The sequence below is a fragment of the Onychomys torridus genome, chromosome 14 (genome assembly GCF_903995425.1).
Source record: "Onychomys torridus chromosome 14, mOncTor1.1, whole genome shotgun sequence".
NCBI lineage: Eukaryota > Metazoa > Chordata > Mammalia > Rodentia > Cricetidae > Onychomys > Onychomys torridus.
In genome coordinates, this window is record NC_050456.1 from 40,769,591 (window position 1) to 40,787,307 (window position 17,717).

Sequence of the window (17,717 nt, forward strand, 5' to 3'; positions counted from 1 at the left end):
GTGAGTGAGGCGTTTAACCTAACCACTTGAGATATCTCTTAAACCTCTTTCCATTTTTATTTTATTGTAATTGTTATTTTAGGACTGTGTCGCCAGCCCCAGCTGACATTTGAATTAGACTTTTGTATACTCCCTGTGTGTTTGAGTGAGAAAGGCCATCATGTGTTCATATATTTGGATCCTTGATTCCCGGCTGGTGGAACTGTTTGGGGGAGGATGAAGAGCAGTGGCCTTCTTGGAGGAAGTGTGTCACTGTGGGCAGGTTTGGAGATTCAAAAGCCCATGCCGTTCCTGGCATCTCCCTCTCTACCTCCTGCTCGTAGATAAAAATGTAAGCTCTCAGCTACTGCTCCAGCACCATGCTTGCCTGCCTGCTGCCATACACCCCACCACGATGGCCATGGACTCTAACCCTCTGGAACCATGAGCCTCATGTCTAAACATAAAATTACATTTCTTATATGACATGCACACATGGCCTGAAGGTCATTTTAGACACTATTTTAAAGCATTTCTGTGCAGGCTACAGAGTCTCATGGTGTGGGATTTGTGATGATGTATGACCATCTTGAATTGTGCATGTTAGAGATGATCAACCTGTACGGGAAGAGTAGCCCGCCATGCCTGCTGATGATCTGAAGCTAATGAGGAGACATGGCAACAGGGCACAGCAGTGCACTAAACCCTCCTCCCAGCAGATCTGTCTCAGGGGGCTGCAAAGCAAGAAGCTCTTTCTCAGGGCCTCAAGGCTCCCATTAGTGTGAGGCTCCAGAGAAAATGTTCTCTCTACCAATGGCCTTGCACCATCAGGATGATCCCTCAATGGCTTCAACTCAAAGTTACCCACAGACAGCCATTTGTTTGAAAAAAGCCCCAGCCCTTTTCTCTTGTGACGCTTCTCCCATACAAGAAGTAGAGAAAGGAAAAGCTCACAAGCATACTTGGGAATGAATGAAACAAAGGTTTTTATTTCCATTTTTAAAAGAGGGTCAGGGCCACAGGTGGGCTCCAAAGGTCATTATAGTGCTAAAGCCTCTCTCTGCTCCCATTGCCCAGCACCCTGATGGACCATTGACATTTAATTTCATTGGATAACTTTTTTTTGTCCCCAAAGTTTATGCCATCCTTGTCTTCTTTTTTTTTTTTTAATGTCAAGGTGCCAGAACCAGGTACTGCATGAAAAGGTTTACTTTTCCTTAACAATGAAATTCATGCCATCCAACCAAATAATTTTCCCTTTAGAAGAGTGCCGAAGTATTACATTTTCAGGTGCAGAAGGTCTTTGGGAAGAAATGATCTGTGAGCTCCTGCAGCCCTGAGAGCAGGTGACAGAAGGGAAGACAGCAAGATCTCCACACGGTCTGGCTCCTCTTGCCAGGCTCAGAGGCATTAAGCCCAATTTGGCAGGGGTCTAGACCATCAGGCTCAAGGTCTTAGGGTGAGGGAAGCGTCCAACAGTTCTCTTCATTGAGTTAGTTCTCACCAAGGAAGAGCCGAACACCAGGCTTTGTGCTGCGAGCTGGGGCCATAATAACACATGAGGTATGAACATAGAGATTTTACAGTTACAAATGAGTAACTGTGCTCTGTTTAAGGGCAGCACCATCTCATGGGCAGGCACATGGGATACAAACACTTTGTAAAGAAGCCTGAGTTTTGGGAAAGGTGGTTTACACCCAGCTCTATGACTTGTGAAGGATTACGGGCAACTCTGCAAGTGATTTCAGATCAGAAAGAGATAGGATTTGCCACTTCCCCTTGAGTCCCTACTGAATGAGTCACTAGACAGCTGTCAGTATAGGTTTCCTCTAGAAAAGCCTTCTGTATCTCTGGCCACCTGCTCCAAAAGCTGAGTGCCTCTGGTAACCAGTCTGGGCCAATCTAGGAAGAATCTATGGGCAGAGAGATTGACTGAGTCCACCACTCAGATTGGACTGAGTCAATGTTGGATGCAGGCATCAACCAGCGGGTATGCCCATCAATTTAAGATTATGAGAAACTTTCATTTAGCAGATCAACAGAAGTCTGGTAAAGGGTGGGCTGTGGACTCTGAGTACTTTATGTCAATAGTATCTTTATGGATACTAAAATGTTCAGAGTATTTTCATGTATTATTTCATTCAAGCCTTACAATAAACCCATTCAACAGGCAGAGCCTTACAATAAACCCATTCAACAGGCAGTATATTAAGTGAGGAAGCTAAAAGTTGAACATTGCTGTGGATATCTCTCTGTACAAATAAAATGCTGTTTGGCCAGTGGCTAGGCAGGAAGTATAGGCGGGGCAAGAGAGAAGAGAATTCTGGGAAGTAGAAGGCTGAGGGAGACACCGCCAGCCGCCGCCATGAGAAGCAACATGTAAAGACACTGGTAAGCCACAAGCCATGTGGCAAAGTATAGATGAGCAGAAATGGGTTAATTTAAGATAGAAAAAGTAGATAACAAGAAGCCTGCCACAGCCATACAGTTTCTAAACAATAAAGCCAGAGGCTGTGGATTTGTTCCAGATTAAGATACATCAGGTTTGATCAGCCAAGACCACCTGAAAGGTCTCCGATGACACCATGGCCCAGATGATCCAACATCCAGAATGGTTTCAAGGCAACTGGCTCAGAGGTTCACCCTCATGGACTATTCCATAATCCTAAAATTTTATTTGTGTCCCCATAAGATACAGCGCCCCCCTCCAGCAGGAAGTAGTAAGAGAAACTATGCCCACATTCCCAAAATTATCAAGCTGGCTTTGGAGATGGAATTGGCTCACTCCTTCTCTAAACCCAGACATATTGTTAAAAGAAAAGGTTAAGAGATTCTTGTGTCCCAAATCAGAAGAGCCCTTTGGTGTGGGACAGAGAAAAACCAATATTTTTCTTTAAAGCAGGTTGATTATAAATGAGATCTCTTTCTAAAGAAGAAAGGGGGATATGATATAGATATAATAGGACAAAAGGGTAGATTAAGGAACTTACTTCTAAAGAGCAACAACTTGTTTAAAATGTTTTACATTGGTATAGATTTTAGTCTATTGATACAAACTTAAAGTTAATTTTGTTATACTGTGTGTATATTTCTAATCATGTTTAAGGTATTGTGTTTGTATAGCTCATTTTAAATTGAAATAATTAAAAATAAAATAATAATTAGTCATCTATGATAATCATACTCGTAGCCATGTTAGTTAAGTCTTCTAGATATACATAGACATATTTCAGATAGATAGGTAATCTTCAATTACTTCAAAGACCTACAGAATATGGCATTTAAAATACTTTTAAAATTTAGACTTTCTGGACAGTGAGACATGTCTGTTCCTGGCAGCACTGATTTACTTCAGAGAGGAGGATGGGCATTGAAGACACTTCATATGGAGTTTATCTTCACCTTGGCAAAAATAGCCATTTGGGCAAGAAACTGTTCTTGCCTGGACTGCTCGATCAACTGGACATGCAGGACCCATAGAAAGGTGACCACTGAACTTTGCTTTCAAAATGGTCCTTCACGTTCCTGCTTCACAGAGGAAACTGCCAGACATTCTACAGGACACTGAGAGAAATGACTGAGAGACTCTAGCCCTGTGGGCTGAAGACAAATGCCCCAACTTTACAAAGGAACATTAGGTGACTGTCCAGGCTGCCAGCTGTGTCTGTCTACCCTGCAAGACTCCCGAAAGTTGCTTGCATCCTTCTCCCGGTTCTCAGGTAATATTATATCCTTCTGAGGTCTTTGATGTGGTTGAAGGCTAGATAGTCATAATTTCCTCAGTTATGATAAAAGATAAGTTAGATATAAAACCTTAGACTCAAAAAATAAGATATCTTCTTTAATATTGTAACTGTAATTCTTGCTAGATAATTGTTTTGTTATATGTAATTTTACTATGTAAAAGTTAAAACCTTCCTTAAAAAAAAAAAAAGAAAAGGGGAAGTGCTGTGGATATCTCTCTGTACAAATAAAATGCTGTTTGGCCAGTGGCTAGGCAGGAAGTATAGGCGGGGCAAGAGAGAAGAGAATTCTGGGAAGTAGAAGGCTGAGGGAGACACCGCCAGCCGCCGCCATGAGAAGCAACATGTAAAGACACTGGTAAGCCACAAGCCATGTGGCAAAGTATAGATGAGCAGAAATGGGTTAATTTAAGATAGAAAAAGTAGATAACAAGAAGCCTGCCACAGCCATACAGTTTGTAAACAATGTAAGTTTCTGTGTGCTTTCTTGGTTGGGTCTGAGCGATTGTGGGACTGGCGGGTAAGAGAGATTTGTCCTGACTGGGACAGGCAGGAAAATTCTAACTACAGAACATGTTTTCTCACTATGTGCTGAAGTACAGCCAACCCTTAAACCTGATGCTTTCTCCCAAACAAAATAGTTGCTTTTTTCCATTTTCCATTAAATGACCCCTCAATTCATTCAAAATCAATTTTGGGCCACATGATTATATCTTAAACTGATCTCACAACTAGCTATTTAAATGGACTGTTTTTATTTTAGCAGAATCAAGTCCTTACCAACAGTTTGTTGATCACTGATTTTTCTAATAAGCATGGGAGTCAAGAAATGAGAAAATGGTCCTTCTGAATTTTTAGGATGTGAAGGTCTAGTTGGGACGGCTGGACAGTCATTTGAACAAACCCCAACTCAATGCCGGTCGATCTGTATTGCAGGAGATATGAGTTGAGTCTGAGATGTGGTAGTCTTAGAATGGATGAAGGAAGAAGGGGGTGCTTTGTAAATTTGGGACACAATTTGTTCAGGGCATGGGGTGGAAAACTGGAAACATTGTGCAGGATTAGTTAACAAGAGCAGTGACTCTATGGAGTGGAAGGGAGGAGCTACCGATAAGGAGAAGTTAGCATCACTGATAAAAAGAGGGATAGCAGGCGATTTGGGGGTGAAGATTATATTTGTTTTTAAACCCCTAGATTCCGACACAAGACCTGGAGATAAAGCCACAACCTGGGGCATGATGTGAGACAGGAATCGTAGAAAAGTATGACAATTACACACAAAGCTAAGTTTTTAAAAGCTTGGAAGTTAAATGCTTTTTTAGGTTCCGTCACAGTGGCCTCAAGTTAAAATTGCGTTTGATATCATAAACGTAGAGCTATTCAGGTGTCTATGCACAACAGGCAATTGGAAACCTGATAAACAAGCAGAACCGAAATTTGATAAACTGGATTGAATATTGACACTTGAGTACATCCAGAATAGAACAGAACCCTTGAAGCCCTGGGAGCGGAGGAAATCTCTGAGAAGCTGGAGGCTAAGGGACACCATTTAGGATGAAGCTGTAGTTAGAGGTGAGGCTACAGAGAGTCCTGTGGACTGGAAGAGGTAGACACAGCAGTGTAGACTTCAGTATCTATGAAGACAGAAGCTTCGCAGCATTTCCAAGGAGAATGCTGCAGTCAGGTCATGTGGTACTGCGCACGGGGGCCGTGCTGGGAGCAGAAAGTTGGAGCAGTAAGGGGCTAGAGAAACAGATGTTCAGAGAAACAAGGAAAATGGCCACAGCTCTATGCACTACTCAGCTTTCAGGCTGAGGAAAAGCTGGGATTGTAGTGAAAACGGATGGGTGAAGACTTTTGAAAAGAGAAGGTAGGTGGTTGAGCAAGGACTCCAAGAAGATGGGATTGGGTCTCTCCTAGCTTCTCTGCTCAAGAAAAGAGAGGGATGTGAGAGACTCTTGGAAAAGAAACAGATATGGTAATGTGAAGTGCACCTTGAAAATGAACTCAGATTCTACATGGAAAATGGTTAGTGGGCCTTCTTGAGTTTCAGGAGGCTAGGTATATGGCTGACAGCAGGAAAGGTTGAAGCCTGTTTAATGCAATACAATTGTGACAAGCCACACGTGGTTACTGAGCAGTTGAGTGTGGCTAATTCCAAGTGGGGCAGATGCTCTGTAAGTGTGAACTAGAATACAGGGATTTAGACTTCGTTTTTTAAAAAAGAAGGATGTAAAATATCTTGTTAGTAGTTTTCATATTGATGATAGCTAATGGTTTTGAATATGTTGAGTTAAACAAAAGATAGTGTCAAAATTAATATTGCTGATTTCCTTTTACTTTTTAATGGTGCTACTAGAAAACTTAACTATTTACATGTGGCTTACATGATATTTCTGGTGGATGGTTCTGCTCACAATTAGGATTCCAAAATCGGTGAATAAAAGGATCCCCAAAAGGCGGTGGGGCTTTGATTAATGTCAAGGACTCAGGTTGATACATCGACATGGTCCCATTTTGGGTGCTATGGTCAGTAGACACCGGACTGACCTGGGGCTATGACCCACAGTTCACAGTGAGAGAAGCCTCACATCCAAGGGGTCAGAAGTGAAAATGACAGCATCTGGGACTCAGGCTTAACAGCTGGAGACAGATGGACTGGGAGAGTGTCAAGAGCCATGTGTGGTCAGAGTGTAGGCAAATGATTCAGCATTCCGAGGATGGAGTGATGTGGGTGGGAGGACAAGGAAGCTGTGATTTCAGAAGAGAGTCTATGTGTTCCGCATCCAAAGGCCGACTTTTCACACTTGCATTATGCTGGGGATGATGTGACTTTGTTAGCAAGCTTTACAGTAGCCGGTATGCCTTGAACATAGCTTGTTCCCCTCTGAAATTCACTTGAGAACTGAATCCCCATTGTGAAGTCTAAGAGGGTGGGAAACTAATCCAGCTAAGGGATTTAGACATGGAGGCATAGAGAAGGGATTAGGATTAAACTAAATAAAGTCCTCAGAGTGGAGTCCCTATGACTGAGCACTGAGAAGGGAAAGAGAGATCTGGACACACATACACAGTGTGCTCCCTGACTCTTGTCACGAGATGCCCTGTAGCCCCTCAAGGTTCTGCCAGCAAGAAGGCCATCACCAGGGACAGGACATCAGCTCTGGATCTGCAGAACTGTATACCCAAATCAACTCCTTGACAAGTTACCAAGACTGTGCTACTGTGTTAGAACAACACGTAGTGGAACAAGACCACAGTGGGTCCAGAATAGTAGGCCCTTGAGTAAAGTTCCCTTTGTAATTCTACAAGTGCTTTGGGCGCAGCAAAGTAGAAACCGTTTTCCTCTTTTAATAGTCTTCTCACGCAGAAAACCCAAGGGGAAGTTAAACAGTGGAGCACACATTCACTGAGCATGCACACATTCACTGAGCGTGCTCATGAGGACAGGTGCATCATTGCATCACTTTGACAGTTCTAATAATTCAGGCTACTTTGCTAAAAAGGACACACGGGTGGGTTCTATCAGTTTGATAAAAGGGCTAGGCTTGATGATCTCATCTTAGTCCTTATGCCACAGGTATGAGTGCACAGCTGTCTGGGACTAAACACTAATGCAGGCAAAGGTGAACTAAGAGATCTGCAGAATCTCAGTGTAGACCATCAAACCAGTGTGCCAATCACTTTTGGAATCTCACTAAAACAAGAAAAGACCATGAGAGTCGTGATCCATTTTTAGAACTACTGAAAATCATTCTCTATGACAATCGTCTAGAAAGAAAGCCCTTTACTGCAATCCGAATGCTTTTGGTTTGGAGACTTTTAGATGCACTCAGTTATATGACCCAAGAGTGGCTGTGGTATCCAGACAGTTTATTAAAAATGTATAAGTGAAGAAGACAGTAGCACAGCAATCCATATTTTATTTATAAAACAAAATGTGGCATACGTAAATATAAAATGGCAATAAATTAAACAGTTGTCTGCATTATCGATCCATTTCTCTTACATTTTCTTGGTTTTCTAAGACAAGGTCTCTTGTAGCCAAGGCTGATCACGAACTCACTATGTAGGCAGGGCTGGTCTTGGATACCTGTTCCTTCCGCCTTTGCCTCCCAGTTCTGGGTTTAAAGGTATGCACTGTCATGCCTAGCTACCACCTTAGTCCAGAAAAGATTATAGGCATCGTTGTATCACAAATTAATGCTACTTCAAATAAGGCCAAGTGGGAAAATGTAAGAAAGGAAAGTTCTGTTTGTAGAAATATCAGCATTTCAAACAGAAAATCACTGACAAATCATATGATATTAATGGTTATGAACTTTTTAGCCAACCCACAGTGCTTTGCCTGCAGTGACCAACTACTAGAAGGCTATTAACAAGCCCAAGTTCTCTCCAATCCAGTGTCCAAAGGAATGATGGGAAAGCCAGTTCCTGGCTGATTTTCATGAGGCAACAAAATATCCCCACAGGGTGCGGACAGGAAGACGCCATAATGACTTGTTCTGTTATATCCCCCATGTTACATTAAACAGGGGAACCATAATAGAAGTGTAGTAGAGCTCTTTAAACAAACTCCAAGACCTTCAAAAACGATGTCTTTTAGTGGAATAAACCCTGAAATCTCATTTACCAACATAGAGTCTCCCACACAGTGCGAGTTCAGGAGTCCTGAGCCCAGCTGGGAAACTGTCAACAGAACTCCTGATGCCCTTCTCCAGTCCACACCACCGAAAATCAGGCTGTCAAGAAAAAAAAAATGCCAGCACTATTTCTAGCTGTTTTGAAAGGGAAGGTGCAGGAAGCTGGGCATTTCCTATACACTGTAAATACACCAGCATTTAATCCACTCTCTAAATGAGCTTCTGAGGAACAAAGGAAAGTAAAGGATTTGATTGTCAAAGCCACAGCCAGCAGCGATGTCTGGCACCTTTCTCCCATGACTGGAGGTGCTGTAGCATACAATCCCCACTGGCTGCTTCTCATGTTGGAGAAGTACTAGATACTTAGGCAAGCCTTACCATTTTCCCTGAGCTCCCGGAAACGATTCTGATTCTTATCTCCAAGCTCTAATCAGTAGCACTTGGAGCATCCCTGTTCTTTCCTTCCTGTGAGGGGAGCTGGGTGACAACTAGGTCCAGGGTCACCGTAATGGGGCCTGTCCAGAAAGTGAAGCCCAGCAAGATCCACACACACATTTAAGACAAGTCAGCCTGCTTCGCTTCCTTCTAAACTTGGAGTTAAGTCAAGGCCTCACTGGCGAGAGTCGCCCCATAAACTGTGATGGGAGAAGAAAATGGCCGCATAAAGGGAAACACTGTGGCTGGGGCCTTAGGAGCACACTCTCAGGCAGTGAGTATTCCAGGTCTTCAGCTTTTGGACTAGATCAAAATATCAACATCATCTAGTATTTTGGTCATCAAGCATAATTGGCCACAGAATCTCACGTCTGCTCCATGCCGTCTTAAGGTTTGCTGCGGCAGTGCAGATGAAGATGGGCGGAGGCAGACAGCTGATGTTTCTGTTCTGATTTCTAGAGTGACTACTTGATTTATTTTGCTATTTCTTGAACTAAAAAGATGCACGAAGAGGGATGGTTTCCTATCGTATCTGGTCCCATTTGTTAAGTCACTGCGTAAATGTTAGCCATCACGAGATCTGAGGTTTGCCAGTCCTCAGTTTGGTGACTGATTCTTGAAGGACAGAGGTAAACTATGATCACATTTGAGACCTGGCGAGTGTGGAATGGGAAGCACGGCAATGCATTTTCACTAGCTCAAAATGAACACCGGGGTGGATGGCGAACTTGGGAGTGATAACAGGTTCCTTCCCCGTCCCATTCAGGAGCGTACGGAAGTGAGGAAGGACTGAAGAATTTTATTCAACGAAGCAACCAAACAGCTCTGTTCTGATTTAAGGTGGATATATACAGCTCAAACATAGTTTAGAAAAACAGCACTTTCGTTTTCTAATTTCCAAAACTACAGTTTTCTTATCTTATTCATATCTTATCCATATAATTTCTTAACTTATTTCATATATCTTATGAAATAAATGTTATAAATTTAGAGCACAACTGTAGTTAGGTTGTAAAAGGAGATTTTTTTTAACTATCACCTAGTCAGATAATATCTTTATTTACTTTATTTTGAGACACATTATCACTTTGGGCTGGCCTAGGATTCACTCTGGAGCCCTGGGTAGCCTCAAGGTCAGGGGAATTCTCCTGTCTTCTGAGTGCTAGGATTACAGGTGTGAAGCAGAATCATTAATATCAAGTTTTTAGCCTTTAAATTGTGAGCTTAATTATAAGGAAGCCATATTTTCCCAAATGGCTGCTGTAGTTTCTAAAGGACTGGAAGAACAGTGATAGGGAAGGGGTGCACGGGTGGGGGATGCACGTTTAGAGGCTGGGGTGGGAATTTTGGTGAATGTGTATTTGTGTGTCTGTGTGTGCGTGTGTCTGCATGTGTGTGTGTGTGTGTATCTGCATATGTGTGTGTATTTGTGTGTGTGTGTCTGCATGTGTGCATGTGTGTCTGTGTTTGTGTGCGTTTGTGTGTGTGCATGCATGCGTGTGTCTGCATGTGTGTGTATGTGTTTGTGTGTGTGTGTCTGCATGTGTGTATGTGTCTCTGTGTGTGTGTTTGTGTGCGTGTGTCTGCATGTTTGTGTGTGTGTGTTTGTGCGTGCGTGTCTGCATGTGTGTGTGTGCATGTGCATGTGTGTGTGTGTTCTCTTTTTCTCAGCAGGAAGATGATATTCTGAAAACCAGACACTTAAGTTCTAAGTCAGTCTTTTCTCCCCCTGCTAGGGTCAGTGGATTTTAAATTTTAATGAGATTATAAATGAATTTAAAACATTATTCCATATTTATGTACCAGAATGTGTCAGCTAGTCCAAAGATGCAGAGGAACTGAAATCCAAATATCACTTCAAACATAAAATGGATGGAGTGAGATGATGGAGCAGAGGAGAAGGGAGGGGAAGGGAGAGAGGAAGAGAGGCCTTCTAAAATGAAGGTCAGCTGACCATGGTAAGGATTTCACCTGCAACCTCTATTATATATCTGCTCATATGCTTCAATCATAGAATAGGGCTGCTGTTTTTAATGAAGTATTAACTCATGAAAATCTAAGAAATAGGACAGATTTGAAGATGTGGACACAGACCAGCATCTTTGCTGAGCCTTTTTATCCATTTAAAAATGTTTATTTTTAAAATAGATACTGTAGAAGGTCCACCTATCTAGCTTAAACTGAAACACATAATTAAAATGATTCTAGCTTAGCAATATTTATCATAGTATCATTTTTATTTTAGGAATAGCTCATGCTGTATATCTGAAGTTCCTAACTCTCTTAGTTGTATGTATGCTGGCTTCCTACGTTAAATTGTTTAAAATTGTTTTTGAGCTGGGCATGGTGGTGCACACCTTTAGTCCCAGCAGAGAGAGCAGAATCTATGTGAGTGCGAGGCCAGCCTCATATTATAAAGGACAGCCAGAGCTACATAGAGAAACCCTGTCTCAGAAAACGGAAAAAAAAATTGAGGTCTCCACATCTCATTTGATAAAAACTCTTTTTTCCTTGCATGCCCAGCCTTTAGCTTCGTTTTTATGACAAACACACCTGCATTCTATACAGAGGCCGACAGGTGTGTATTAGATAATACTCAGCAAGTCTTCACATTGACCAACTCTGAGAGATAGGAATTGGGTGACTTGTCTTTCATCAAAGTTCTCTTTGCAACAATGCATAGTGCGCATGCATCGCTGTTAGGGAAACAGAAAAAAATAGCCGTTTCTACCTCAAAGTTTCCCTTGACAATGATGGAGACACTGTGAAAAAGGAAACATCCCCTTTATCCGTGGATCTGACTGCCTGGACAGGACACATTGGAAATATCTGTGTACTAGGAGTTTTCCTTTGCTAAGGAAAGTCCCCGCTTCCCAGGCCAGCAGGTGTTCCCATAGGATCTCATTAGAATCTGCATGGGGAGGAGTTTGCTATATGATGTTATGCTATAATATTTGGCATATTCTGATAGTGAGCCTAAATAAAATGCTGTTTGGTAAAAAGTAAGACTTGTCCGCCTCTGTGTGTAAGTGTGAAAAGACCGTCTCTACTAAATTCCTTTATTTGCTCACTTATATGTGTGCAAGTTTGGGTACACACATGTGCACAGGTGAGCGTGTATGTGTGTACTTGTGTGGAGGCTGAAGGTCAACCTCTGGTCTCATTCCTCAGGAGCCACACATCTCATTTTTTGAGGCAAGGTCTTTCACTGGGAAGTGAGGGTCATTGAGTAGGTCAGATTGGATGGCCAGTAATCTCCAGGGACTTGCCCATCTCCACCTCCCAGTGCTAGGATTACAAACTGACATTGAGCCTTTTAACATAAATTCTGGGGATTCACTCAGGACCTCATGCTTATGCGGCAAGTACTCTATCAGTTGGATGATTTCTCCAACCCTCAAATACAATAAAAAAATGACCAATTATTTTCATTACTGTGGCTAAAATACATATGCTTGCCATGGAATACGGGCTGATTGGGTCTTTAATAATTGTTTTGGCTAGTATCATTTAGATCCATCAGTTGGGAAGCATTTCCACAGAGCACTGAAGACTATCACAAAATTTTCCAAACTACTTCATTTTGAAAGAATAAATGAACACTTCATCAAAAGTTTGCATTCTGGTGAAGTCATAATGCAATAAAGTAGGAGTTGAGCCTTAGCACCAAGCACATAACAGATGTGCCAACCCACCATACTACTGTGGATGCTGCCCATTGAGTTTGTTGAGCACAGTGAAATCCATCAAAAGGGGGTGGGGGTCTTTAGAGCACGGACAGAGTCCTATGGGTGGATGTCGTTCACTATTCTTTGTTTCTCTCACATGGGATCATTGGATTTAAGTTGTGTGGTTGAATACCAATAGAGGGCAAATTACCAATCCTCTCAGCCTTAAACTCTGAATTCCCTGCCCTACCCAACGAGAGGAACGCCATGGAGGCTCAGAACCAAGTACGTCACTGGCGTTCAGGACAACTACTGACAAGTGGCTAATATTTATAAGAACTTAGAATGATCCATCAGTGATGGCAGTGATGAGTACAATAGCGTAGGTGACACATGAGCCCCACATTACTGCTATAAAGAAGGACCTATGTGAAAACATCTCAGAGAGGTAGATGGGAGCTCACGTTCTGTCAATCAGCATAGGTAAGGGAGGCGGGGAGTGTTGGGAGGGGAAGAGCCCTGGATGTCGGGCTGGGAGTCACCTTTTACTCCTGCATTTACCACCCCTAACAAGATCTTGGGCAAGTCTCACCTAACTTCATTGAGTCTCCCGCCATCCAAGAGTCAACTGGACATTTGAAGGAAGACATTTGGCCAAATGAAAACTTGTAAATACGAGAGCTACCCACTATTATTCAGATAAGTCATCTTGAGAAATCACAGAGGAAAGCACCATCTACTCAGAGGCAGATGGCGGAACAGTGGGAAGCGGGCTCGGGTGGTCACTAGCTGTGCACCTGACAGCAACAGCATCTATCACCTGCTAAATGAAAATGTGGAAACAAACCACTCACGGGAGTTGAGAGGACTGAAAAAAAAAAAAATCAATCAATCAAGTGGCCTCAGAAATAGTAAGATTGTTGTAAATGGTAAGATTAGCTCCATTAACTGAGCCTATGTCCTATAGATTTTAGAGGGTTTTTTTGTTTGGTTTGGTTTGAATTTTGAGACAGCTCTGGGATTACAGGTATGTACCTGCATGCCAGATTTAGCCTCTCTTTCTGTACCCTTTCTTGAGGGGTGTGGGTAGGTTCTTTTGTTTGTGATACAGTGTTGCTCTACAGTCTAGGGGAGCCTTGTACAGGCTTACTCTTTCAACCTTTTCCCTGTTGTTGTTATAGGCGTGAGCTGCCATTACTTGCTGAGATCATATATGTTACACACACACACACACACACACACACACACACACACACACACACCGACCCAACCCATGCACTCTAGTTTTAATGATTCATTTCAGTGAAATACTCTGATATAATTTGTAACTGAAAATGTTAACTGCAGAGGAAGCCTGAAGTTCCTGTATTTCCTCTCTAGGAAAAGCCATTCAGTATTTCCAGAGGATACTTCCAGCTGTGTTCTACTGACTCCTAACCATACTGGAGCCGATCCTAGGTCACACCCACGCCATTTGTGTGCTGGGCTTCTGCTGGCCTAAGAGCTGAGCACACTAAGAATTACTATCTACCAGTGGCTTCAACCCTGTGTACTCGTTAAACTCATTCGAGGAGTGTTTTAAAAAATCATGATGCTCAGTTCTAGGGGTGGGGCCCAGCATCCTTTGTGTTTCTCAAAGCATTCCAGGTGATTCTAAGTTGCACCCAGGGATTAGAACAATCTGCTTTAAATGATGAGGGAACTGAAGGGAATCTGTATTTCGAATCCACTGCTGTTTTAGTTTATGATGAAAGGTCTCACAGGGAGGCGAGGGCCACAAGGTGGTAACTCATTCTTACCTCTGCTCTCTGGTGTCACTGAACTACCTAGTGAGCTATTCGTCGATGTTCAAGATAATGGCTTTGTTCTATTTGAGGAAAAGAAATCAATGACTTTAATGACAATCAAAGGTCACTGGGTGTAAAGGCTCTTCAGCAACCTGAATTCATCCTCACAAGTAGCTGTATGGTGGGGAAGGGACACAGTTGCCTTCAGCGGGCAAATTATTGCATTTTATGCTAATTCCTGATTATTAAAAAGAATCCACTTTAAAGTTTAAAATAAACCAGTGCACACCCCTTAGCGCTGTGGGGCTATAATGCTCAGTATCTATGTAAGGACAACACAGAACCTGCCATCTTTCCAGATCCACTTCTGTTAAAAGTAGGAGACACTCGGAATCAAAGCCGAATCACCGGACCTCGCGTCCATCTGCACTCGCTATTCCGGTGAAGATGGGTTTGTAGAGGGTGTCCACCCAGCCCACGGGTCTAAGCCCACGGATCCAGAGGGAAATGTTACAAAGCATTTCCACAGCCACCTTCTCTATTCAACATATGCTATTCCATGTAGCTGTCATCATTTTCTAAAATTATACCCCTTGACGGAGCATTTCTTATTTATTGGCCTTTAAATTTATGGCCCACCTATTTACTTTTGACAATCATATTTCTAAAAGGTCCACATGATTTGAAGTCGACTACTATATTTAATGTCATAGCCAGCCAATTCAAAAAGAACCAAAGCAAGAGGGCTTTTAATTCTGAGATTTGTGGTTTTGTCGTTGCTTAAAATAAAAGAAAAACCCCACAGAGGCATTACAGATGAAAGGAATAGCCTCCACCTCCCGTGATATATTATAAGGAGAAGACACTAGGCTAAAAGATAAAAAGAGCTACCGCTCCAAGTCTTCTTGGTCCCCGAGGATGCTGCAAACCCCTGCAGGGTCCATCCAATGCACCTTCTTCGGAACCGTATTTGTTAGCTATCAAAGGACACCGCATCTGACCAACACCCCAACTTTACCTCACACAATTCATTCCTGCAGATTCTCCCTCCCTCCTCCTCATGCAAGGTGAGGGAGAAAATCTTAATGTAACAAAGGAGACATGGACGTGTGAAGTAGGAGGCTGAATAAAAATGGCTGAAAAGCAAGCCAGGCTTGCGGGCGGCCACACCCAGCGCTAATATGGACTGTTTCTAAACAACTCTGTTAGACCGGAGGGCAGCCGCCAATGCTTTGTTATTTCCCTTCCCTCCATTTATTTCACTGAAACCCACTGTTAATAAATAAACGGCATAGGTTATTCCAGTGTCAGTCACAAACACGAAAATATTTCAAAGTGAACCACCCTAATAAGTGGCTACGCCATCATATTTTCAGGATTTGGAGAGCTGGTCTGCATTTCCAGTCTCCTTTGTGTGATCACAAATAACAAGCCTGAAATGGGTGTGTCCCTCCCTCCTAAGGATGCCCTCTCAGTTAATGGCTCTGATCTCAACCTTTGGGCAGAAATAAATGCACTGGGATGCAGGAACAATAAGGAAGCACTTTAACTCCGCGGCTGCGAGATTAAACAAGTCCTGAATGATCAGGCCAAAAAAGCTCCCGGAGGAGGCAAACGATGCATTATTTACAATACCACAATACACAAGAAAACAAAGGGGTGAACTGGGAGGGGACAAAGGCGGCGGCGGAGGGGGGGGGGCCAAATATCATCCATGTCGGTTTTGCAAGAACAGGTTTACTCCCCCCGCAGAAAGCTCCTGGGTGTAAAGCATGCATAGGTCCCACAGGTGAAATGATGCACAATGGCCGGCCGAGTCCGGATCGCGGTTCCGCGTGCGCCGCAGGCATGCACTACCGAAATAAAGAGAATACCCTGACTTTTCCAGTTGCTCCACACACAGTCCATCTTGGTGGAATCGGCAGTGGCCTGCATGGTGCGGGCTGCTTGGCGGGCTCGCCGTGGCTCTCCTCCAGGCGCTGAGCTTGCACTCCGTGTCGCTGCCCGGCTGCGGCGGTGGGCTCCGGTGGCCGCGCGGCTGCAGACTGAAGCGGCACCGGGCGCGCGCGCAAGGGGCGGGCGGGTGCGCGCGAGCGCCGCAGAGCGCGGTAGCGAATCAGCGCGATCCCGGAGCAGCTCGGGCGCGCGCGCGCGCGGATGCGGTGACTCAACGGGGCCTTAGGGGAGCTGCCCCCCACCCCCACCCCGGGATGGTGGAGCGGTGGTGAGGCGCGCACACAGGCTAGATGTGGGGTGTGTGTGGGGGGGGGGCTGCGGAAGAAGGGGAGATGGGAGGGAGGAAAGGAACGCCCGTGTGGGGATGGCAGCTAAGGAGACCAGGGCTATTCCTGACCAGCGTGGGGCATATTCTAGAAATTTCTTAGAAACAAGAAACCTGTTGGCCAAGGCATGTGGCAGTTCAGACGCCAAGCTTGCAGCATAATGTCCACTAGTCCTCACTGTTTGCTCGCCTCTCCTGTCCCCATTTCTAAAAATGTTGGACACAGATTGCTGCCCGGGATCTTCCAAAGGAGTGCCAAATTCTGTTCCTTGTCTGGAATATTCCACAGTTACCTAAAACTTCGTGAATAAAATTGTGGCTACCATTTTGCAATGATCTGAGCAGCAATCACTGGGTAGAATCTTACTGTAATCCCAAAGGACTGTAATTCTCCAGCGTTTGTTGAGTGAATAAATATCAGAATGTGGGACTTGGAAGCTCTTAAGTGTGGACACATCACATGGGGGGCGGTCATTGGTCATTGACAGGGGTGATCAGTTTGGGGGACATTCAAACAGAACTCAGAGGAGCAAACGGCATTCTGCCAACAATGTCACCCTTGGGATTGGGCACAGTGGGCTGAGGGGACTGGAGGGGTAGATCATCGGACAGAGATTTCAGGAGTCCCAGTCCAAATGTAAATGCAGAGAGAACAGAACGATGGGGTGGCTGACTTCAGCCGTAAATGCTTTATCGGAATATACACTAAGATTCTGGCAGACTGGATAGGTCATAGAGATGTTTTGATGAGGAACATGTAAGGTAGCAAAGAGATAGGAATAGGATGTGGGCGTTGTTTGGAACAAGACAGACATGAAGAGAAGAGATGCTTTGGGGGGGGGGCGTGTCACAGAAGGAAAGCAAAGGTAGAACTCTTAACACCGAAGCCACGTTTCCTGCTTTGTTTTCCTGTGACATATTCTTCGCCCTTGTTGAGTACTTTTCTCTACCTTCTGCATGAGTGGAGCCTTCTAGATTCTCTCCCAGTTCTCCAAGGTGGCCTGGTCAGCCTTAAATTCGCATTTGCATAGCCTGTACTGGTACAGTCCTCCGGCGGGTTGTGCTCGCAGACATAATTTCTTCTTCATTTTTAAGAGGACCTGGTCTTTAAAATAGGATCTTTGGGCTCATGCATAGTCTTTTCAGAATACAGGTTCCAAAGCGACCAGGTGGGCCCCTCT

At 43.8% G+C, this 17,717-nt stretch overlaps 1 protein-coding gene across 2 annotated transcripts in view; it reads right to left on the reverse strand.

Moving 5' to 3' along the window:
* Positions 1–17,717, reverse strand: part of Rtn1 (reticulon 1) — a 221,400-nt gene that overhangs the window by 13,847 nt on the left and 189,836 nt on the right. Inside the window, exon 1 of one of the 2 annotated variants that reach the window (XM_036206319.1) lies at positions 16,130–16,328. The exons of the other annotated variant lie outside the window; for it this stretch is intronic. Within the exon in view, the coding sequence (XP_036062212.1) occupies positions 16,130–16,190 (61 nt within the window). The 5' untranslated portion in view covers positions 16,191–16,328. Of the gene's footprint in view, positions 1–16,129; positions 16,329–17,717 lie in introns of those variants that run through there. 2 annotated transcript variants of the gene reach the window in all.